The sequence below is a fragment of the Nelumbo lutea genome, chromosome 5 (genome assembly GCF_056320005.1).
Source record: "Nelumbo lutea isolate HS-2025 chromosome 5, American lotus-T2T, whole genome shotgun sequence".
Lineage (NCBI taxonomy): Eukaryota > Viridiplantae > Streptophyta > Magnoliopsida > Proteales > Nelumbonaceae > Nelumbo > Nelumbo lutea.
Genome location: NC_142688.1, coordinates 32,035,040 through 32,059,856, shown reverse-complemented (window position 1 = coordinate 32,059,856; position 24,817 = coordinate 32,035,040). Strand labels below are relative to the sequence as shown.

The 24,817-nt window shown below is 43.1% G+C and overlaps 1 protein-coding gene across 1 annotated transcript; it reads left to right on the top strand.

Moving 5' to 3' along the window:
• Positions 1–6,044: 6,044 nt before the first annotated feature.
• Positions 6,045–7,777, top strand: LOC148851486 (cationic peroxidase 1-like). The gene is made up of 4 exons (XM_088947081.1): positions 6,045–6,307; positions 6,563–6,763; positions 6,940–7,108; positions 7,200–7,777. Exons 1-4 carry the CDS (start codon positions 6,098–6,100, stop codon positions 7,583–7,585), a joined length of 966 nt encoding a protein of 321 aa, XP_088803207.1. The 5' UTR covers positions 6,045–6,097; the 3' UTR covers positions 7,586–7,777.
• Positions 7,778–24,817: the final 17,040 nt, after the last annotated feature.

Genomic DNA, 24,817 nt, shown 5'->3' with positions numbered 1-24,817 from the left:
GGTAAAAAACTGTCGATTTAGTCAATGAATCACTGATCTGGGCGGTTGAACAGTCAACCTGAAAAATGATTTTTGGTCATTTTTTATTTTATTATTTTTTATCAGAACATACTATCCATTTTAACCAGATGGTTGGGCTGTTCAACCCAGGAACCAGTCCAGTTTGATTTTAAAAACCTTGAACCTCATAACACCAGCGGTTGTACATTGAAAACACCTCCACTACCTTGAAAAGGAACCTGTGGGCCTCCATTCATCACGTAAGGTTAAGTGCAGGTTTTGCAATGGGCACTGGTGAAAACTGGAAATCTCTATAGGGTCGATTGTGAGTGGAAAGCGAAGATCTTGAAGTTGAAGAGGCAACAATATTGTTTAGGAAATTATCTAAAACCTCCCCTCACTTTATTGACAATGCCTAAAACTTACCCTGATTTTTAGATATTTCAAGGAATCCCTGGTCTCAAGGTTTTGTAAACCATATACTTCCTTATGTTGCATTGCCTCATCGTCTGGTGAAAAGTAACAAAGAGGGTCATTTACTAAAACATGGCCTATAGTTTTATGAATTTACTAAAATATATCCTATAGTTTGTGTTTTACTAAAACAACCCCTTTAGTTTGCAATCGATCTATTCAATCAACCTTCCATTAGATGATTATGGAACATGACAGTTTTGACTTAACATTCATTTGAATAAATTTAATCAAAAGAAAATATAAATAAAAATACCATTTTCACCTAATATGACACTAGTAATCACTCTATTTTGTCAATTTGTTTTCTATATGAAAATATGTTATACTTAATCTTGGAATAAATAATAATGGGCCCATGCCCTTGGACATTTTTCACTTAGTTTAGGTGATCATATTACCATTTTTAGATGGCAAAACAAATGCCTCTTAGTGAAAGGTCAATTAAGTTAATGGGTTGCAAACTATAGGGGGTGCTTTAGTAAAATAAAAACCACAATGTAAGTATAAGTAAATCTGTGAAACTCTAGCAGGTATTCTAATAAATGATCCTAACATAAATAACCCTGAGACACTTTATGTCAAGTTCAGTTTCAGTCAGTGCAAGACTCATTCGAGCACCCTTAGCAGCCTTGCATTGGAAATATCTCCATACTTATATGCTTTATTTCATGGAGAGATATTCCCAATGCAAGGTTGGGAGAGGTTGTTCGAACGGTGTGAGCACTGACTTGCATTAACTGAATCCGATCTCCTTTATGTCATCTTATCTATTTTTAATGCAACAACAAAAAAAAAAATCCCTAGCATTCTCTCTCTCTCTCTCAAAAATACAAATTACAACTAATATTGTTTAATTTATTTTTTTATCAATTTATTCACATCATATATTATAAGAATAAGGAAGCAATATCAATTTTGTTGTCTATTGATTGGTCTGTGTAAATCCAAATATTAAACTAATACGGTGTTTGGAAGCTTGGGCGCTTTTGGGACCGATTTTCAAGAAAAAACACCCATGCTTCCAAGACCCGTTTTTCACAAAAAAACGCTTTCGCCACGTAGGTAGTGAGCAACACTATGCTGTTTGGTAAGGTAGTTTTCATCATCATTTTTCATGTATGTGCTGATAGGTAAGCACCATATAGGATACACATTAGTCAACCGTTGGGGGGAACAGTTCACCGATGCATGAAATGCCAAATTTTGAAAAACGCCTATGACCGATTTTTTAATAATCGGCTGAACCAAATAATGAGATACATGGACGTTTGTTGAAATGCCTATGTGGATCTGATGTGGCACCATTTTTTTGAAAACCGGCCATGGTTCCAAACATCCCCTAAGTTATCTAATTGTAAGAGTATATACATGCACAACACTACCACCAACATCAATAGGTATGCAAATGAGGAGGTTGGACCTATGAAACATCAGAATAGGGATCTGCTCTTCACAATGACCCCACAGCCACATCCCACCGTGTATTGAGAACATCTCCAATGAATAAAGGGGGATGTTCCTGATGTACGGCTGATGCATGCTGTGAGGTTGGTGTAAGGAGGAATCTGTGAGGAGTAAATCCAAACTTGAAACATTAATCTCAAAACCCCATGCAAGACTTGGATATATATGCCGCGATTTTAATAAAAAAGATATTTAAATATATTCACAAGAAAATAACAAAAAAGAAAAAGAAAGAAAGAAGAATTTTAGAAAGGTCTATTATCTACAATCCAAAATGGCTCCATAATAAACATGCGCTTTTTAGACATCAAAACATTCCAATATATTCTCAGTTTTATAGAGTGTTTAGTTCCGTTTACATTTATTCAGTAAATATTTTGTACTTGTGTGACTGTAAAATGAAGAAAAACATTTAATGAGGGCATTTATGACAAATAGGCGTCATTAGGACCACCTCAGCAAAATGTCAATAAACACCTACCCATTTAAGGAAGCTCCAAAATAAAACTTCATGAAAGAGGAAAGTCACACAGAAACCGAAGTTTGCTTTTACAAACTTTGATATACACAAATACAATTAATGAAGCATTTGCTGATAGGGCACCTATGTGGCGCTGTCAATAAATATTTACTCAATAAACACAAATGAAACCAAACATATACTTAGTCATTTTTTTTCTTGAAGTTCTTAACCAATGCTAGCTTTGGGAAACCCTAACCAGCTTTGAGCCTCCCAACTCCACTCTCGGACCACCATTAAAGGAGGGAGAATCAGCTTGTATCTTCTCTGATCTAGCCCTCTTGCTCGACAGGTCAGGAGAAACCAACCCAAACCGCATCTCACCTACCATTTCAAAGGTTCCAGGCTGTCTTATCCTTCTAGACCTCCTTACACTAATAGTTGCAAAAATATAAATATTAATCATGGCCTTCCATTTGATGCATAACAATTGTCCTAATGCTCAACAATTCGTCACTTCAATGGGTCCCTCATATATACATAAATGGCACCTTATTTATTTATAGAACAACCATCTTCATGGGTATTTTGGGTATATTAAAAATACACATGTTTGAATAGTAATTTTGATAGAGGGTATCTAAAAGTCAAAAAAAAAAAAGTTTGACATCTATCTATTATTATATAAATTAGATATTTGCTTTGATTTCTGTGTAGATTATAAAATTAAGTATTGAAATACATATAAAATTATATGTTTTTTTATCCTTTAATCTTATACAGGTAAATAACACGTGCTCTTACACTAATTATCAATAAAATGAAGGGAGGCATCTGAATAATTTTACTATTGTTTAATCGCACCAGTACTTAAAAACATATGAGGTGCCCATTATTTATGCTGGAAGACTATACCATACCAGTATACCACTGACCTTCATGTACCCATTTCACACCCTAACTAGAACCTACTTGTTGCTTTCTAGATGGGCAGCTCACCCATCTTGACTTCTACATAGAACACCCCTCAATAATAGAGAATGTCAATCAATTAATTAACCCTTAGAACATCCTCAAATGGGGGACCTCTTCTATTGTGGTTCTAGCATTTCTGCCATCCAAATTCTAAGGATAAATCCTAAGGCTAGTTATATAAAAAAAGAAAGAAATTAAAAGAAGAATCTGAATAGGCAGGATATGCCACCTGTGGTCTGATCTGATCAAAATTGATATGGCAGATAGGAGAAGCTCATTATCTGAAAGGGATACCTGTAAATTAAATGTCTGCTCAAGTGAAAGTTAAAACATAATCCAAAAGTTTCAATTTGAGCAACACAGCTTTCTTAATTCTTAATATTCAACTCTTTTGGCCACGCTGGAAGATGACAATGACAAGTGGCTAAACTCTGCTCTGGTTGTGGATGTTGTTTTCTTCATCTAGTGGAAGTGTGGAACATTTGATCGAATCCCAGGTCAATGACCACCATTACTACTACATCCATTGACATTACGTACTAACTGGGCCAGTTCCCAGTTGGAGGATATATAATATTCTGCAAATAATTGTTTGTTCTGCAGAAATTACGGCCTTCTTCTCGATCGGTGTAACGAGAAAGCGTTTTCTAGACCACTCTACAGTGGGAAATCTCGATTACTGCAGGGAAGTGGGAGCTTAACTTATGGAGATGGAAATGGAAATGTGGGTTGAATTCAAAGCTCTTCATTGGGGCGGCGGTTGTTGGCTCGACCCCTCCACCGGCCACTCTGTACTAGTAGTAGTGTTTATAAATCCAGCTGGTTTGACGACGTACGTACGAGATCTCCAATTAATGACATACCAGCTTAATCATGGCCGCCTACTTCTGATATGATTCTCCTAACCAAGTTTTGTCTTTTTTTTTTTCTCGAATGAATTGGTGAGACCAACTGTACTCTGTAGATGCCATCGATCTGTGTTCATTCTGGACAAGCTTGTTTGTATTGATACAGACGCTATAGACAGGGCCAAAATACTTCTTCTAGATATATCTTACCATGCAGCAAATTTACCATGCAGCAAATTTAGGGGACAAGCCTCACCCAGTGATTCCTGCTATATATCAACTCTTTCTTCTTTCATGGACATCATTTAGACTTCTTTTGTTTGCATTATAAAATTAAAAGTCATTTTACAGTGCGGTTGCATTATATTTGGATGTGATTAATTAAAATCTAAAAAGTGAGAAATTGCATTTTTCTTTTTAAGTGATCAATTTTCAAATAGAGGGTTTGTCTTTTCAACTCGATCAAATCTTGCGATTTCTTTCAGTCCCTTGTCATAGATCGATGTTCATCAACTAAATGGCAAGCAAAAGAGTGGAAAATCACTGCTCTACTCATACATAGTTTACTGTGTACTATTTGGACATGTATATTTTAATATATCCATGGCTGCTAGATCTACAAATGAACAAAATGCCATTAATCTATAAATGAGGAATCTATATATTGAACTGACAACTTGTTGAGCATGAGGGCATATCAGTGTTAGGTGTTAGTGTATTAAATTGGAGGGTCACAATCAATTTTTGCAGCTTCTTCACAACTATTAACTCAAGTTTTTTGTTCATAGATATGATGCAACTATTAACTCAGTTTAGTATTTAGATTTGAGAATACTAATGGACAACAGAATCATTGTGCTTCATTGCTTCTTTGTAATATATGAGTGTGATTTGAATAAACTGATCAACAAGAATGGATCAAACAGTATTAGTTAGGTCGTTGTAGAATACATTGAGAGAGAGAGAGAGAGAGAGAGAGAGAGAGAGAGAGAAAGAGATTAATAAATTAATTCGTTTTGTTTATATATATAGTTCAGATTTGGACCAAATTAATCTTACCCATCTAGCTTAAATTGGATTTAGATCAAATTTGCATATTGATTATTGATTTGCCATTAAGAAATCAAGCTTAAAATTTGAAAAATCCCATATATTATTAATAATGGATTAGAAATGTATACCATTAGTAAATGAATTGAGTGAAATTAAATAATTTCTATGAGGCTTGAACAGTTGAACCTATAACCCTTTAGTGAACACACACAATTTAAATCGACCTTAAATATAATTGTAGAGGAGTGTATGGCACTGTACAAGGGCAAATCCATATTTAGGTCACCCTAAACCGATCGAATGGATTCAAATTCCAAAGCATGGTTTTGTTTACCATATTCCATGGGGTTATTTCACTGCAACTTAAGGGTGCACTTTGGGTTGATCATTTGTTAAGATCTGAAGGGCCCCGGCCCGAGGGTTTGCACCCCGGTGCAACCAAAAAATTTCAAATAGGGTACTCAACTTAGTTAGTCAATTTGCTGTGGCCTAGCTAGACTTAAGACAGAAGCCTCCTAGTGATCTCTCCTCAACAACCAGCAGAGAGAGAATCTTGATTGGGTTTATTTTATATAGGTGGGGTTTTCTTCAAGGTAGGCAAAGGAAGAAAAGTCATCCAGCTCTTGTTTAAAATAACCCATTTTCATTATTCCTCTGAAGATCCAATATACTTTGACCTGATGATACGAGCTAGTGAAGGGCGAGGGCTAATATAAATAGGGCATGGCATGGAGCTCCGAAGCCACAAGCACTCAACAAGTGTCGACTTAACTTTCCTCACTTCTTCTTCTTCTATTATCCACTCAATCCCCTCTACGTCATGGCATTTAACAGCCTCATCACCTTATTCTCTATCTTACTCTTTTTAATGGGCATGGCCTCTGGGCAGCTATCGTCGTCGAATTTCTACGCGACGTCGTGCCCCACAGCCCTCTCCACCATTCAATCTGAAGTAAATTCTGCAGTGGCTCGTGAGCGTCGCATGGGGGCCTCATTGCTCCGTCTCCATTTTCATGACTGCTTTGTTACGGTAAGTAGTCAGTCCTATTCACCAAGCTTGCCTAGCTAATTCTGTATCGCTTGCTAACAAATGAGACGAAGTTGGCCATAGCTATAGTTAATTTGTGTATCTTTCATTTCAATTTATATATTTAGATCTGTTTTAATTTCTTTTTTAATGTGTTTATGTGGGGTCCCAAGTATAATAATGATCTTCTCCTCTTTGAAGAATATATAGCATTGATGATGACTATTGACAAACAATAATACTCTATGTATTGAATAGGGCTGTGACGCATCTCTTCTCTTGGATGACGATTCCACTACTGGATTCACAGGGGAGAAGGCCGCTGCTCCCAACCTAAACTCCGTGAGAGGATATGAAGTGATCGACGCCATTAAAACTAAACTGGAAACTACTGAGTGCCCTGGAGTTGTTTCTTGTGCAGACATTCTAGCAGTAGCTGCTCGCGACGCAGTCGTTGCTGTAAGTAAAAGCTACATTTCACCATAGAAATTCTTCGAAGATCTTTTAATTTATAGCAATGTTTGGCGATTTTCTTTAGTATATATATATATATATATATATATATATATATATATATATATATATATATATATATATTCTGACACTTTGTTTTCTTTGCAATATAATTATCCCAGTTGGGTGGCACTTCATGGACAGTGCAGTTAGGGAGAAGAGATTCAACAACTGCAAATTTTGCTCTGGCTAACAGTGGTGGCCTCCCGTTTTTTGACTCGGATCTCAGTACCCTCATAAAAAACTTCACAGACAAGGGGTTTACTGAAACTGAGTTCGTTGCTCTATCAGGTAGCTAGAGCTCATGAATGGCGCTGTTTCTAATTACATGACTAAATGTTTGATGATCTGCTTAACTGTTGTCTTCTTTTTGTTTTTGAAGGAGCTCACTCAGTTGGTCTGGCCAAGTGCTTGACCTTCAGAAATCGTATCGACAACGACGCCAACATAGACTCCACATTTCATGGATTCCTAAAATCCACCTGTGATCAGGGAGGTGATGGCTTCTTCCACAATCTTGACAACACAACTGATACAACGTTCGATAATGCTTATTTCACCAACTTGTTGGACAACAAGGGTCTGCTGCACTCAGACCAAGAGCTCTTCAGTGGTGGCTCCACTGACGCTCAAGTTAGAGCTTACAGCACCAACTCTGCAGCTTTCTTTTCCGATTTTGGGAACGCCATGATCAAGATGGGGAGCCTTGACGTATCGACTGGAACTGCGGGCCAGATAAGGACGAATTGCAGAAAGGTTAACACATAGCTGCTGATCGAACCTTTTTAGTACTCCTCCTCCATTCCATGTATTTTGGAGCAACTTTTTCGTTTCCTTGTGCTTGTCCTTTTCCTAGTTTTATATGTTAATAAAGTAAATACGTCTCTATAAAACGGTAGAGATGTGAATGTGTGATGTACGTGGTGCCGTTTAATGTGGTGACCTTTAATTTACCATCAATTGAAGCACTGTTTAGTACTCTTTTCTGTTTCAACAAATTTCATTTTCTCCAAATTCCATCTAGTACGAATCCAAAAATTCAATTGAATAATTAAGGGAAAATCTAACTCAAAACCCACCCCACAAATTTTTATTTCAGTGTGTACTCTCTACCAATTTAAAATGGGTGCAAATAAGTTGATGAGTCCTATGGAAAAGAAAGAAATCCCTGTTTGTATTTCAGTATTAGTGGGTCCCATGAGAAAGAATGGTTTGTAAGTGGTTCTGTTGTTTGGCTAACCATTTGGAGAGATTTAAGTAAACAACTTTCTCATTCATATGGAAAATTATTAATGCATGATATGATAACATTAATTGTCCTTTTAATAATGACACTTTTATGGATAAAACCAATGATCGTATAACTTTACCTAGGAAATGAAAGAACACGGGTAAGTATCAGTATTTCTCAAGAAATATTTACTCGAATAATCATGTTTACCTATATAAATGACATATTGGTTAAAGTGCCATTGTTCCCAACTATGCAATGAAGTATAAGTTTCTAAGATAGAGAGATAAATGAGGATTCTCCTAATTTTTTAATTGCATTTAATCGGAAGCAATTGGCCATATAATATTATAATTTCTTTGCAAATCATAAGTGACATCCCAATAAAATGTTAGAAACCCAATCATGTATTATTGGGCCTGGCTGATCTCAGGTGGGATTGGTGGAGGCTAAGAAAGGTTGGTCAAATTTTAAGCTCTGCCATTTCTGCATTTTAACTGTATTTTATGGTCCAAATTAAATATAAAATAATATACATACAAATGTCATTGGATAGCACAAATATATAAATATACATGATTTTAAAAATAAAAGATAATATACATACATACATACATAGCATGCATGATACATATTGCAATTATACGCTACAATGCACATAATGAATGATACATATTGAGTTAAGGCAGATTGGGTCTAAGGTTGAAACTGCCTGAGCTCATTTCTCAACCCAAGTCCAATCTCAATTGGGATCAATGCCAAGATATAAGCCCATACCCAGCCCAGAGCCAGAAAATCTAACCCTGATCCGTGGAAAAGTCTGTGATGAGTTCAACCAAATTACGGTCTAAAATCTAAATGGAATTAGCTGAACGCGATGCCTGTGCAGCACGGTATGGTACCAATGCTAATGCCCCAGATCATCCATAAATGCCAAGTGAGAGAGTTTGGTGATTATTTTAAGAATGGTGTGAAGCGTTGTCAATGATTCCACAGCCCGCTATATAGCTATTGCGTTCAATTAATCCCATTCATTAGTCTCATTAAACAAACAAGCACGGCATTTGGGCCTTACCTTTACAGTCAAATTTCTGCCCCAAATTCCTCCGTCATATTATAGTCATTTGAATTTTCTTACTTGAAAAAAAAGATAGAAATAGGAACCTTGGGTATGAACAATATCACCATGGTTCTAAATATTTATAGGTCATAGGTAATTGAAGTGAAATCCCAATGAATCTATACTCTATTTGATGAGAATTCAGAATCTCTCTCTTTCAATACTTCATCCATTTTGTCCCAAAAATTGAATTTTGTAGGAATCGGGCGGAATTTCCAAAATCTCAAACCTTAGATATCACTGAATAAAGCTTCAATATGATTCAGTTTAGATTGGCCACTTTGTCCCTCCACATAGTAGTACCAAATTGGACCGTGCAGGAAAGATAATTACTTTCCCTGATTAGGTTACCATTCCAATTGGGACGTGCAGGTAGGGGTGGCCACAAGCCAAGTTTTTCATGAGTTATTCAAGTTCAGCTCGGTTCGGTTTAAACTGAACTTCGAGTCGAGTTCGAGCATGATATATATGTTCGTTTGTTAATCGAGCCGAACTCGAATAGCCAAGTATTCAACTTGGTTTGGCTCTAATCCACCCCTACATGCAGGAGCTTCCAATCAACCCGCCAATAAAGAGTTGCAAGACAAAATCAACTAGTCAGTTCAGCCATTCAGCTGTTATCAATTGAAGGAAGCGAAAATTAACACTGGCGAGAGTATGGAAATAAACACATCCTATTGGAAGTAAATGACCAGAGCCAGAGGCTTATCCATCTTGGATCTGCCTTGTACTTCTGAAGAGCCTAAATTCGGCCCATGAATGGCTTGTCTAGTTTAAGATTGGCTCTATTTCTTTAACTCAAGTTTGTTATATTAAAGCCCATTGAAGCCCAACCATACAGTCAATTAATTTGGGCTCTATATTAGCATGCTGTAAACCAAGCAGAGTACAATCCAATTGGACTCCTGTTCGGCTGATTTGAGGTAAGCTTCAAGTACCTGCAAGCTCATGTACAGCTAAGGGTTTCAAATGGGTCGGGTTCAGGGTGGGTCCAAGCATCCATAGACCTGGACCCACTGTGTGGCATGTTTACAAGTCTTGACAGGATTAAGTCCTAGCATGACAGATATGGTTCCAAATCAGGACCCGCCAAATAATAAATACTGGTTTGGCATTTAGAAACTGGGGAAATCTTATTGAAAACACTAAGATTTGTTTGGCAGTTTGAATTGGAAATAAATTGAAATCCTTGGGAATCACAATTGGGATGGTCTATTCCCCCTGACTTTTGGTCAAATGAAAATTGGAATTGGTTGGAATGGGATTCTCATTCCTAAGGGAAGGGGAGGGAATGGCCATTCCTTCAAATGGGAAAGTATCATTCCACCAGGAATGGGAAACCAAATGATTGGATTCTGATTTCAATTCCAAACTTCTATTCCCACATACCAAACGGAACGGACCCTGAAACTTGAAGTTTGCCTATTGCATGCAGTTTAGAAAAAAAGGGCAAAGGTGGTTTACATTCTCTATTCTGGCTGCGTTTGGAAACAATGCAAATGGAGTGTAAATCTCGGTTCAGGGTAAATTTGCATTCACGTTCACTTTTGCCTGTGTTTGATAACACTACATTTTTGCATTGACAAATGACAGACCAATGCATATTTACATTGATAATAAGATATAAAACCATATCAATAAAAAATAAGTAAATTTACATTCAAGTGGAGTTTTGATAAAAAAAAAACATATGTTTTATTGGAATTTACATTTGTATCCATTTCAATTAAAAATCTATTTGGTAAGAAAATAAATTTATCAATACAAAACTGACCCAACTTTACAATTTATACGAACTATTTTATACTATATATATTTGCGTTGTTTTCAAACGCAACTATTCAATAAAAAATTATTTAACAATGAACATATATCAGGATGGAATGACAAAACAGAACAAAATTCATATATCCGGACCCATATAACTGGGATGAGACTAACATGATGATGATGATGACGACTTTATTATACTCTGAGTTGTACCCAAATTCCCAATATATCATAAATGTATGTATCCAATATGTATGCAAATTGGACTATTGCACTGAAATATGATAGTGTCCAAATTTTGTGGCCTAAATCCTAACCATTGGGGATGAATATGTCAGGCATTTAAATACTCAACTACCATATTGCTACCCCTACTTGCTAGCTAGTTACTAAGTTATAATAATACCAGTTGATAAGATGAAATCTTTATGATAGAGAGATGTAAATCAGCATTAGTGCATTAGTGCATTACCAATTTACCATGCCTTGACTTGGTTTCTTTAATTCTTTTTACTTTATAAATTTTATCTCACATTTCTCAAGAAAAAAATATTACTATGGCTTGACTTCATTGGGAGATGTTCATAAAGGACGGTGGGATGTATTGTGAGGTTTGTGTGAGGAGTGATGTCGGAGGAGCAAATCTGGATTACTATGTGATGTTGTGCAATCCGGTCACTTCTAGCTGGTGCTAGCGTGGCTCCTGAGAGGTATTTGAGACAAGAGGAAAGAGGAAGAACTCCCGGGGGGTTTCCCGGTAGGAACGCTCTGACGCTTAAGTTAGTATTGAGTTAAAGAAGCGAAAGGAGAGCGAAGGCTGAGAGTGCAAGTTACGCAAGTGATTCGAAGATACCTTGTTCCTTGAGAATAAGCCTCTTATAACTAAATTCCGTTGCTTCAGGCCCTCTGACCTTTGACAGGGTAGGTATAACTGCCACTGTCAGTCTGCCACATCCGTTACAGGCAAGGCTGAGGTGGCACGCGTGGGGCCATCACGTAGAGTACGTGCCTGTCAAGTGTAAGACGCCTTTCTAAAGGTGGCAGGCGCGGCGAGGGGGACATGCCTACTCTCCATAGGTTTGTCGGGTACGGCGGTCGGGCAGAAAGCCCTCCTATGGTATACCGAATTGTTCTTCTACGAATTACCCTGAACTGGGTTGTCCTTTGAGTGACGGACTACCTGTAGCCGGTTATGCCGAGCTAGCCGACCCGAGGTCTTTGTGCCTCGGTGTCCAGAGAAGAATCGGTGCGTTCTTTCTAGGGAATGGCCCGAGGTCCATTGGGAGGAGCTCGGGCCTCAAAAGGGGTCAAGGTGCCCCGAACTCGGGGCCCCCTAAAGTGCCTTAACCCCGGGGAGGAGGTGCGGGCAAGGCGACTTTCGGTGAGTAGTTTGCCTGCCGAGTTACCATGCTGAATTCAACGGGATTTTCCGTCCGAGTTGTGCTCACGTCCATTGCGCTGTTAGGCTGAGTCGCTGTTTGAGTAGGGTCACGCCCACGTGTACCTAAACTACAAGGTCGGGCCAAATCACCCTCCATCAATTTCCCCCCACTCCTTGCGTTGGCAACGGTGACCCAGCGTGGGGAGGTCATGATGCGCTGGGTGGATTTGGCGTCGGTATTTAAGCTGCGTTGTCGTGCGTTCCATCCAGTTGTACCGGTCTAACGCCTGGCTCGACCGAAAAGAGATTCGAGTCGTGTTCAGATTACGCGCGGACTTCACGCGACTTGAACTTCGCGGACGTAAAAAATGCGCTAAATCATTTTCGCCTTGAAGAACCCGCGGTCGCGACTATAAATAGGGGGTCCCTTGCCCATTTTCTTCGCCACAAAGCTGTCATCGTTAGCGTTTGAGCTCGCGCTAGGGGTCTCTTAGCTTGGGTCCTCCAGTCCGTTTTGTTCTTCCAGTCCGGTTGCGTTTCTTTGGTGAGTCCTCCGGAGCTTCCTTTTCCCTTCTAGTCTGTTTCTTTCTTTTAGTTTAGTATGTCGTCTAGCGTGGACAGTCTCATCGACGAGCCCGAGGCAGGTACTTCGGGTCATGGTGACCCTTCCCCGACTTGACCTGCCCGTGAAGCACGGGCAACTTCGGGTAAGTTGGCGTCTACTTCCCATCAAGGTTGGGTGCCGGACCATTTCGGTCCCTCTACTCTGACATCGGAGAAGCTTCGAGACCTCATCCAGCAGTTCAACCTTCATTCTGAGTACAGCTACAGCCTTCCCATCGGTAACTTCCTCTGGGAGCACGGTCCAAATGAGGTTGTGATTTTCAGGGAGCATCTTGTCGGCAGGCTTCGTTTCCCTCTTCACCCCCTTATCCCTGAGGTGTTAAGGCGTTTCAATATCACGCTGGATCAGCTCCACCCCAATTCCATTCGAAATTTAGTGGGGACCATTTCTCTTTGCCATGGAAAGCGGTTCTCTTTGGACGCAGACATACTTTGCTCCATACTGCTGATAAAAAAGAGTGCATCTAGCGCTCCCCTGAGCACGGATAGGTCTACTACTTATCTCCTTGCCTAGGTTTTAAGTTACTACATAAGTTCCTGATCAAGGTCCCGGCTTGGAAGTGAGACTACTTTGTGGTCCGGGCCAGCATAAGACGACCCTTCCTTACCAACTGGAAGGTGGCTACCCAGGCGACCAGCATCGCCCTCAACCAGTAGACGTGGGAGGCCTTCCACTCGTGGGCTCAGGCTGAGCTCGATCATCGGGAATACATTACCGAAGAGAAGCTCGCTCAGGCCGGTTTGAGCTCAAGTAGGTCTACTTCTGTCTTTTGGCGCTTTGTTTTTATCTGTTTGTCATTTTTGGATTTACTGACGCTAACTTTGTTGTAGGCCCCATGGACGAAGAAGAGAGAATCACGGCCACCTGGCTTCTTAACCAAATGAAGAGGAGGAAGAAGCGGACCGTGAAGAAGGTCACCAAAAGGGCTCCCTCCCCCGAACCCGATCATTCCTAGGCTCCTGCCCCTAAGATCGTACTCAACAGCGCCCCTCCGGTAATAGATCTGGAGGATGACTTTCCCCCCCAAAGGCCCGAGGCTGCGAGGGGGTTGGAGAATGATTCAGCAGGGGTTACTGCTGAGGTTTCGAGCTCAGCTAGGGTAGCCGTTGAGGCTACATAGGGGACGGCTTAGCATACTACAGACGCGGCGGCGTCCAGCTCAGGGACTGAAGAGGAGGAGTCCATCTTGGATCCCGAGGTCAGCCTCAACCGAAGCAAGAGGGGTGTCATCAATGCAGAGTCATGAGCTGGGCCAAACTCTCCCCAGGTCAGCTCGGAGGTCGTGCGGCAACCCACATTATGGTGGTAAGTTCATTCATTCTTTTTTTTTTTTTTGCTGACTAGTTTCCTTCTGTTAGGCGAACACTATCGTGCACGCCTTAACCTTCCAATCTGATAAACACCTGAGGCACACTTTGGCTGCCGAGGAGTCATCCCGTGTGGCCCATGCCGAGCTGAAGGCAACACAAGACAATGTCCATCAATTGGAGAGTGCTGCCGCTGCCCAGAAAGATCTGAACGACACCTTGGCACTAGAGAGGGAGGAGCTGGCCCGGGAATGAGACAGACTGAAGGCAGAGGTGAACGGGCTCCGAGTTGGTCAGGAAGCCCTAAAGCTCGAGGTGGAAAGCCTCAAAATGGCCCAGAAGGCTTCGTAGCTTGAGATGCAGGCCCTCAAGGGAACCAAGGAGGCCCTAGAGCAAGAGGTGGAGTCTCTCAAGGCCGATATCGAGGAGAAGACGAAAATCTTTCATGATGCTTTGGAACAGACCAATGTTCAGTCCGTCGTCAACTACGTCAAGTCCTCGAGGTTCGACAACATAATGTCAAAGGCCTACCACAGGGGGTTCAAGCTTGGCTGATGGTGGATAAGGCATACCTACCCCGATCTGGATATAAGTGCTTTCACTTCTTTCAACATCACAGATGACATGGCATGCCAAGCTGTGGATGACCCAGAATCTGAAGACGACGGTGGCAACAGGGAGGCTGACGCCACCCTGACTGATTCCTCTGAGGAAACCCCTGATGAAACCCCAAGTAAGGCCAATGAGCCTCCCAAGTAGTCAGGTGCTCCTTGTATTCTGGGCCTGCGAGCTTGATTTCCCTCTCTTTTGTATTGAATGTATTTATGTAGTGTAATGGAGCCTATATAATGAGGAACATTTTTTCGCCAAATACTTGCGTAATTTTCTTTTACTTGCCGAAGCGGTTGTCTTTCTCTGAACTATTAGGCTACAAGGCTGATTACCCGGAGTGTGGGTTCCTCAACCATCGTGGTCCCAAACTGTATTCCGACACTTAGTAGGGGTAGCCTTGTGTACACCGAGGTGAGTGACATAGTTGGGTACATGCCCGACCTGTTTGCACCCGGGTTAAGTTGGCATTTGGTTGTCTCTTATGGGTTTAACTTGTCGCATGCCAGGATGGGCTATCTATCACAGGGTTCCTAGCCAAAGTGCATGTGCCTTTGGTTTTGCAAGCATTTAGCCTATGTCGATGATAACTAGATATTGTATGTTGCTGAGGTCTTTTCATTATCTCGGCGTTCTAGCCCTTAGGCTAGAGGAATGGATCGTGGCCCACTCTCGGAGTCTGCCCATGCCATAGAGGCGGCTGGGTCTTGTTGTGCCGAAGTCATGTCAGCTCGGTGTTCTTTGCCCTTAGGCTCTAGGGGTGACTTATAGGCTATTTTTGAGGTTTGCCTGTGCCTCAAAGGCGACGGGGTCTTATTGTGCCGAGGTCATGTTAGCTCGGCATTTTTTGCCCTTGGGCTTTGGGAGCGGCTCGTGGCATACTCGGTTGTTACAAATAGTATTTTCTTAAGTTGACAATATTCCATGCCCGAGGTACTGGTTTCCCTTCAAGGGTCTCGAGTTCGTACATTCCTTCCCCGAGCACTCGCTTCACTCGGTAGGGGCCTTCCTAGTTGGACCCGAGCTTGCTAGCGCCGGGCTCAGGTATCATAACTTTACGAAGGACCAAGTCGCCAACGCGGAAGTTCCACCTCTTGACCCTGGTGTTATAGTACCGAGCTACTCTCTGCTGGTAGGCTGCGGTTCTGATGTACGCGAGGTCCCTTGCTTCGTCGAGTAGATCGAGGTTGGTGCATAGCTCATCTTCATTCGTCTGATCACTGTATGCCTCTAGTCGCAGTGTGGGCACTTCGATCTCTGTAGGGATTACTGTTTCAGTGTTGTAGGTGAGATTGAAGGGAGTTTCTCCTGTGGTGGTCTTCTCAGTGGTCTGGTACGCCCATAGAACACTAGGTAGTTCATCTGCCCACAATCCTTTAGTTTGGCCCAATCGTGCCTTTAATCTGCGGAGGATGGCTCTGTTCGTTACTTCTGCTTGACCGTTTGCATGAGGGTGTGTGGCTGAAGTAAAGTTCTGCTGGATTCCCATGTCTTGGCACCAGTCTTGGAATTTGATGTCTTCGAACTGTTTGCCGTTGTCGGAAATCAATACTTGAGGTAATCCGAAGCGGCATACAATGTTTTTCCAAAAGAAGTTTTGAACATTCCGAGCCGTGATCGTTACGAGGGGTTCGACTTCTACCCACTTGGTAAAATAGTCCTTTGCTACCACTAAGAACTTCCTCCCACCCATTGCTGGCAGGAATGGCCCAAGTAGATCGATGCCCCACTGTGCGAAGGGCCACGGACTAGTGAGATACTTGAGGTCTGCAGCGGGTTGGTGGTGGATATTGGTATGTCTCTGGCATTTGTCACATTTTCTAACGAGTTCAATGGCATCTGCCTTCATTGTTGGCCAATAATACCCTTGTCGAAGCGCTTTCTAGGCAAGGGCCCTGCCCCCCAAGTGCCCGCTGCACAACCCCTCATGAGTGTCGTGGAGTATGAGTTCGGCTTCAGTGGGCCACAAGCAATGCAGATAGGGGAGCCTGTAGGATCTCCTGTACAGCCACTCATCTATCATGACGTATTTGGCTGTCTGGCACTGCACCCTTCTGGATGCATTGTGATCTGCAGGGAGGGTCCCGTGTAGCAAGAAGCTCGCGAGCGGGTCAATCTAGCTCGGCTTTGCTTGGACGACGGGAGCGACCTCCTCTACCCCCTTGAGAATGGTAGGCTGAGACAGGTCCTCTATGTACACGGTTCTCATGGCGATGTCGCTAGTGCTAGCTAACTTGGACAGAGCGTCGGCCTCAGCGTTCTCCGACCTAGGGATCTATCTGATGAAGTGTGACTAGAAGTCGAGCAGGGCTTCCCTAACTTTGGTTAAGTAGGCAATCATGGTTGGCTCACGAGCTTCATACTCGTCGGTGACCTGGTTAACCACGAGCTGGGAGTCGCTGCAGATAACAATGTGCCTTGCTTTTACTTCTCTGACTATGGCTAGTCTGGCTATCAACGTCTCGTACACTGCTTCATTGTTAGACACTGCAAACTCGAAGCATAGCGCATATTCCAGTTTCGTACTGCTTGGGCCGTGCAGGACTATTCCAGCTCCACTGCCCTATTGGTTCGAGGAACCATCTACATGAAGGATTCATGGCTCCTCATCCCAGCTCGCGGTTGGTCGAGCTAGGAGAGGTGCCACACTGTGCATTCGGCTATGAAATCTGCTAAGGCTTGGGCCTTAATGGCAGTTCACGGCTTGTACTAGAGGTCGTACTCGTTGAGCTCAGTGGCCCACTTCGTCAACCGACCAAAGACCTCGGGCTTAAATAATACATGCCTCAGAGGTTTGTCGGTGAGGACGATAACTGTATGAGCTTGGAAGTATGGGCGGAGCTTCCGAGCTGCGATTATCAGTGTGTATGCTAGTTTTTTCACCTCCGGGTATCTCGTTTCTGCTCCCTGCAATACTTTACTAACATAATAGATGGGTCGTTGGACCTGATCTACTTCCTTTATTAGTACCAAACTGACCACTTCGTCACTCGCCGAGAGGTACAATTCTAAGACATTGCCCTCCTTGGGTCGGGTTAAGGTCAGTACTCTAGCGAGGTATTTCTTGAGATCGTCGAACGCGAGCTGACAATCTTGGGTCCATTCGAACCCTTTGCTCTTAATTACCTTAAAGAACGGTAGACAGCGGTCTGCCGATTTAGACATGAAGCAGCTCAGGGCAGCTATGCGGCCATTCAACCTCTAAACCTCCAACTTCTGGGGTGGTCTCATATCTAAAATATCTAAAATAGCATTCAACCTCAGTCTCATATTAAACTTACGCAGAATTTCAAAAACAGAATGCAAATCTTGTATTAATTCATGTGAGAATTGAGTTTTGACGACCATGTCGCCTACATAGCATTCTACTTTTCTACCGATTAACGGTGCAAATAATTTATTTATAAGCCTTTGAAAGGTTTCCCTTGCGTTTTTCAACCCGAAAGGCATAACCTTGTAACAGTACAAACCAAACTCCGTGATGAAGGCAGTCTTTTCTTCGTCCGTCGGGTCCATCTTGATTTGATTATAGCCCGAATAGGCATCCAAGAAACTTAGCAACTTGTCCCTGAGGTCGCGTCTACCAAGCGGTCAATTCTGGGGAGCGGGAAGCAGTCTTTTGGGCAAGCCCGGTTTAGGTCGGTGTAGTCGACGCACATGCGCCACTTGTCGTTGGCCTTCTTTACCAGGGCGGGGTTGGCTACCCAGCTCGGGTAGTGGACTTCTCTTATGAAGTCCGCTGCGAGGAGCTTTTCGACCTCCTCGTCGACCGCTTTCCACCGCTCCGGGGCTAGGTTGTGTTTCTTCTATCTAATGGGCCTGACTACAGGATTAGTATTTAGCTTGTGAATTATGAGTTCGGGGTCTATACAGGGCATCTCTGTCGTGGACCATGCAAAATATATAAATTTTGAAGTAAGAAACTTACCAGTTTGGATTGTAGAGTTCCTGGACGGAAGCGCCAATTTGAAGCGTCCGAGCTGGGTCAACTGCTGAGGTCAGAACTGCGACTGTTTCTTCCGTGGGCGCGGCTCATTCTTTGCCTTGCTCCATAGGCCGCTCCAGCTCGAGGTCGTCGGCTACCTTGGTTTTTCCCTTTAGGGCGGCGACGTAGCACTTACGGGATTTGAGCTGGTCGCCCCGTGCTACCCCCACACTGAAGTCTGTTGGAAATTTCATAGCCAAATGGTAAGTGGAGGCCACCGCCCGTAGGACATGGGTGATTGGTCGACCTATTATGGCATTGTAGGGGGAGGGGGTCGTGACCACCAGGAAGTCATGCTTGAATCTGACCACACAAGGCAGCTTTGAAGAGGATGTTGGCTGAGCTGCCTGAGTCGACGAGTACATGCCTGACCTCAAAGTCATTGACTCTTAGTTTTATTACGAGCGCGTCGTCGTGGGGGTAGTGGACTCCTCGCACATCATCTCTTGTGAAGAAAATTGGCCCTTTTATCCTTGGCCGCTTTGGGGGGTTCTGCTCCTCCCGAGTGTCTTCACGAACCGAAGTCCGAGCTGTTGCTGAAGTGCAACCCGCGACGATAGAACCTCCCACTATCATGTGGATGGTTCCCTGGACTGGCCTCTCCTCCAGAGTTGCCTCTGCGGCTGTTCAGCCAGCTTGCTGCTGGACTCGGGAGCATCCTTACCGTGCTCCCCTTGCCGACCTGTTTTATTACTATTATTATTATTTTATACAAAGTTCCTTAGATACCTGTGACGGATGAACTCCTCTATCTCGTCGTGGATGTTTTTACAACTCTCGGTACTGTGACCGTGATCTTTGTGAAAACTGCAATACAAATTCTTATTTCTTTCATTGGGATTCCCCCTCAGACGAGGCGGCCACTTCACGTACGGGACGTCCTTGATCGCCATCAGGATTTCAGCCCTCTTCGCATTCAGTGGGGTGTAATCGACTTGGTCCGCTACAGGAGGTCGGAATAATTGACCCGGCCTTGCCCCCTGAGCTATGTCCTTTTTCTTTCGGTTGTCTCCTTGACTAGAGAGCTCCCCTTCCCTCTTTCTTTTTTTAGGCGCCCCCTCGCCCATGTGGTTTATCTCCTCTTCGATGGCTATGAACTTGTCCGCAAGCTTCAGGAACTCAGTTATGGTCACTGGTTGGTTGACAACCATGTGCCATTTAAACTCTTTGTGTGCCACGCCCTTCTTAGCTGCTGCAAGGTGTACGGCGGTATCCAGGCGCAGTATCTGCATACAGACATTGTTGAACCGCTTGATATAGCTCCGGATGGATTCTCCCTCTCTCTGTACTATGTGGAGGAGACTTTCTTCAGTTCGCAGACACCGCTTGCTAGTAACGAAGTGGAACGTGAAGGTTTGTGCAAATTGCGCCCAACTTCTTATCGACCCAGGTGCCAAGTTCCGGTACCACGTATGGGCTACTCCCCTAAAAGTAGTGGAGAAGGCCACGCACATGCACGACTCACTAGCTCGCGCCAGGTGCATTTGTGACTGAAAGACATCTACATGATCATTTGGGTCAAACGACCCGTCATACTTGTCAAGAAGGGGGAGCTTGAAGTCTTTGGGCATCGGGACTACTAGAAGTTTGGAAGACAGAGGGGATGGAATCGAGAGTAGGGGGCTTTGACTTCGGCCGAACTTACCTCCTCTTTGCCCATGAGCTCGGGCAAATCGCGGGTGACAGATCGAGGAGCTCGGCGGCGGCGTCTTTGCTTCTTGGTGGGCTCGGCGTTCGTGCTGCTCACCTCTGCGCTGTCTGGAAGGGTCTGCGCAGGGAGTATCCCGGTCTGCTGGTGACGGCTACGAATAGAGGGGTCCTGCTTGGAGTTGTTGCTAGGACCTCGAATCGGTTCTCAAGGAGCGGGGTTTCAAACTTCGACTGTCGAGTTGGGGTCCTCCCGACCTGGCCGCCCGTGGTGAGATCGGGGTAGCTGGTCTCTCTCGTCTACTGTGGGGGGAGGCCTGATTTTTCGGGAGGTTTTGTGGGACCTCTCTTCGGCCTGAGGGGTGCTCGTCCTGACGGCGAGACTTAGCTTGCTGTGAGGCCGGGTGCCGAGGTGGGAACTGCGGCTGCTGAAGTTGAGCTTGAGGCAGCTGGGGGAATTGCTGATGATACTCATACTGGGAGACCTGGTGCAGTACGTGTTGTGATAGAGTTGAAGTTGCTGGAACTATTGCATTTGGGCCTGCATGGCTTGCATGCATTGCATCAAGTCCTCCAACTGGTTTGAGCTGGCCACTGGGGGCACGACCAAGGGTTCGGTGAACGTCGCTCCGACTGTTACCGGGAGTTGGGCGACGACAGGTGCCACTGTGAGAGGCACATTCAAGCTGGGGATTCCGTCCACTGAGATGGGGATGGTGAACTATCTGATATAGACAGTAGGAAGCTGGGGTTGTTCCCTGGAGTTATCCATTTCCGTGCTTCATCCGACGTTGCTAGAAGATGCCTTGAGCGTTGGATTGTTTCGAGGAAGAAAAGAACTCATAAAGTTTAGAGAGAAAGGCCTTTTGAAGCGTTTCCCACAGACGACGCCAAATGATGTTGCACAATCCGGTCACTTCTAGCTGGCCCTCGCGTGGCTCCTGAGAGGTGCTTGAGATGAGAGGAAAGAGGAAGAACTCCCGAGGGGTTTCTCGACGGGAACGCTTCGACGCTTACGTTAGTATTGAGTGCAAGAAGCGAAAGGAAAACGAAGGCTAAGAGTGCAGGTTACGCAAGTGATTCGAAGATACCTTGTTCCTTGAGAATAAGCCTCTTATAACCGAATTCCATTGCTTCAGGCCCTCTAACCTCTGACAGGGCAAGTATAACCGCCAATGTCAGTCTGCCACAGCCGTTACAGGCAGGGCTGAGGTAGCATGCACGGGGCTGTCGCGCAGAGTACGTGTCTATCAAGTGTGGGACGCCTTTCTAAAGGTGGCAGGCGCGGCGAGGGTGACATGCCTGCTGTCCACAGGTTTGTCGGGTACGGCGGTCGGGCAAGAAGCCCTCTTATGGTATACCAAACTGTTGTCCTGCGAATTACCCTAAACTGGGCTGTCCTTTGAGTGACGGACTACCTGTAGTCGATTATGCCGAGCTAGCCGACCCGAGGTCTTTGTGCCTCGGTGTCCGGAGAAGAATCGATGCATTCTTGCTAGGGAATGGCTCGAGGTCCATTGGGAGGAGCTTGGACCTCAAAAGGGGTTAGGGTGCCCCGAACTCGGGGCCCCCTGAAGTGCCTTAACCTCGTGGAGGAGGTGCGGGCAAGGCGACTTTCGGCGAGTAGTTTGCTTGCCGAGTTGCCATGTTGAACTCGACGAGATTTCCCCCCCCCCGAGTTGTGCTCACGCCCACTGCGCTGTCAGGTTGAGTCACTGTTTGAATAGGGTCACACCCACGTGTACCTAAACTACAAGGTCGGGCCAAATCACCCTCTAGTCACTTGACTCTTGATAGTATTGGTTATCAGGGTGAGTGAAACACTACATACTAGGACTTAGGAGCTTTCTATAGATTTGAACATTACAAACCCCTTTGTTTTTGAAATATTAGACAAAAAATATTAAAAAAATAAGTATCACTCTTAAAAGCTTGTGATATTCAATACCAAATCATGCTTGGATAACTCATTATGGGGGTGTTCGACAATGGCTGGTTTTTGAAAACAGAACCAACTGCCACATTAGTAAAACACCCCTAAGGAGGCATCTGCCAATATACATGATTTTATCATTTTCAAAAACAAAAAACAATTAACATATAAACAAACAATATGAAATCAATTGTAAGTGAATATATAGTTAACTTAGGCCCTGTTTGACAATTTTCCCGCGAGAGTGTTTTTGCCATTTCTGACGTTCCTGTAGAACAAAAACATGTTTGGCAAAAATAAAACAAAAGAAACGAGCCATTCCCGCGTGAGAACAGCACCCAAAGGACGTGTTCTTTGGGAGTGACCAATCGACGCTCTGAAAGAACTCGTTCTCTGGGAATGTATAGTTCCCACAACGTCCCTTATTAGTTACGAATACGTATGCCACATTCTCTCGTGAGAATAGGGGCATGTTTGTCATTCCGCTCAAAATAATAAACTCCAAGCCATAATTCCTTCGACCTCATCTCTACCAATGCACAACCCAGGGAAGTGAACGCTGAGTTGAGTTAAGGATAGTAAATGGCCAAAAACACATCTCCGATGGCTTTTTTCCAACCAAAATCATTTACACAGGTATGGTTGTTTTCCTTATCGTTTCTTTGTTGTAGACATGTGGATGCTCTGTTTTTTTGTCCTCTGATATAGTTCTCCCAATCCTTGTTTTGAGAGATAGAGATAACGATAGCTAACTTAAAACATTAGTAGATAACTCTACATTTCTCCCAACCTGTTTTGGTTGGAGCTAGGTCTTAAATCCTAAAACGTAATTATCCTCCCAAAATTAGAAAATCTAACACTTTACAAGCAAGGTGAGATAGTGGGTATACAGCTTGTCAGTCTCTACACACTCTTCTCTCAAAAAAATAATCCACTAATGGCTTCCACCATTGATAGTTGAGAATGGAAATGGTAGAATATAAAAGAAAAACACAGAGAGAAAAACTGACCCACAGGAAACAGAGCATAACAAGAAACACTTGACAAAGACCAAAGGCTAAGGACTAAGCACATGCAACTAAAGACTAACACAGCACGGCCCCTATACACCTAAACTAGACCAGAAACACCATTGTTGACTTTCCAACTTCCTGAATATGCACCGGATATTCTAGTGTTTACAACTTATTTCTATTGTTAATTTTATTATTTTCTTACTCAATATTCCACTATTTCCAAATTCCAAAAAATTAACACCATTCATTTATCAAAACTAATAACATTTGATAGGAGTGGCCTTATTTATTTTATATTTGTAGTTATGTTGTTCACTTCTAATGTTTACCTTATATAGTAGAATTCAAAACATGGGCAAGGAATAGTTTAATTATAGAATAAAAAATCTTTCTCAATGAACAAATTGTCAAACCTGAAGAGTGAGAAATAAAATCGCGAAAACTGGAACAGATGAGAACATTGCCAAACAGAGCCTACGTTTCAGCTTATTCCACAAAATTTTGGTAATGGTGGAGGAATAGAGACATGGCCATTATCAAGTATGAAGGGCCCTCCAAGTCTTAGTAATCCGTGATTGCACAGTCCAGCCAGATGACCAAGCTACCCAATGGGCTCCTATATCCTAGTTACCACCCTACACAGGAGCCAACTCGTGATCTCACGGAGACAGAATTATGGAAAGCCAAGCGCAGTAGCTCTAATTCAACATCCTTCGTTTCTGTCACCGACAAACTGAGAGGTTGTTCGAACCCCTACAAAAAGAGATTGGATGCCCAAGAATCTTCCACTGGTAGCCCACCAAATGCATACTATGGCATGACTTATGAGTAGACGGGATATGTAGTAACACCGTGGTTGCCAGTTTGTAAATATTTGTATTTGTACTTGTATTTAGAATATAAATATAAATACATATTTATAGTATATAAAATCTTCTATTTTGTATGTATTTATATTTGTACTCTTTCCAAACTGAATCTGAATAAAAAGTTGGAACTTCTCAAAATATGATTAATTATGCTAGAATCAAGGTTCAAAAAATTGTTATGTATCGACTCGTATTGGTTGATACATATTGTATTGGCCCTTTCCCTATACACTCCTACATGGATTGTATTGGGTCATGGCATGGTTCAGAGGGTAGCCGGCACTTGAAAAAAATAAATAAATCATTACTTATCAACCTGTATTGGCCCATACATATCATATCAGCCCCTTTCCTATACGCCCCTACATGGGTTGTATCGGGTTAGGGCCTGGTTCAGAGGGTAGCCGGCACTTAAACTGACCCCTCTGAACCAACTTTGAAAAATAAATAAATAAAACTTATAAAAAAAAGGACCGAGACAGGCTGATACGCCCTAGTGGCGTATCG

Bases quoted from the DNA above. Each gene is read 5' to 3' on its own strand.
- LOC148851486 (XM_088947081.1), top strand. From the start codon at position 6,098: ATGGCATTTAACAGCCTCATCACCTTATTCTCTATCTTACTCTTTTTA. The intron at 6,308-6,562 runs GTAAGTAGTCAG...TGTATTGAATAG, and splicing joins TTCATGACTGCTTTGTTACG to GGCTGTGACGCATCTCTTCT. The intron at 7,109-7,199 runs GTAGCTAGAGCT...TTGTTTTTGAAG, and splicing joins TGAGTTCGTTGCTCTATCAG to GAGCTCACTCAGTTGGTCTG.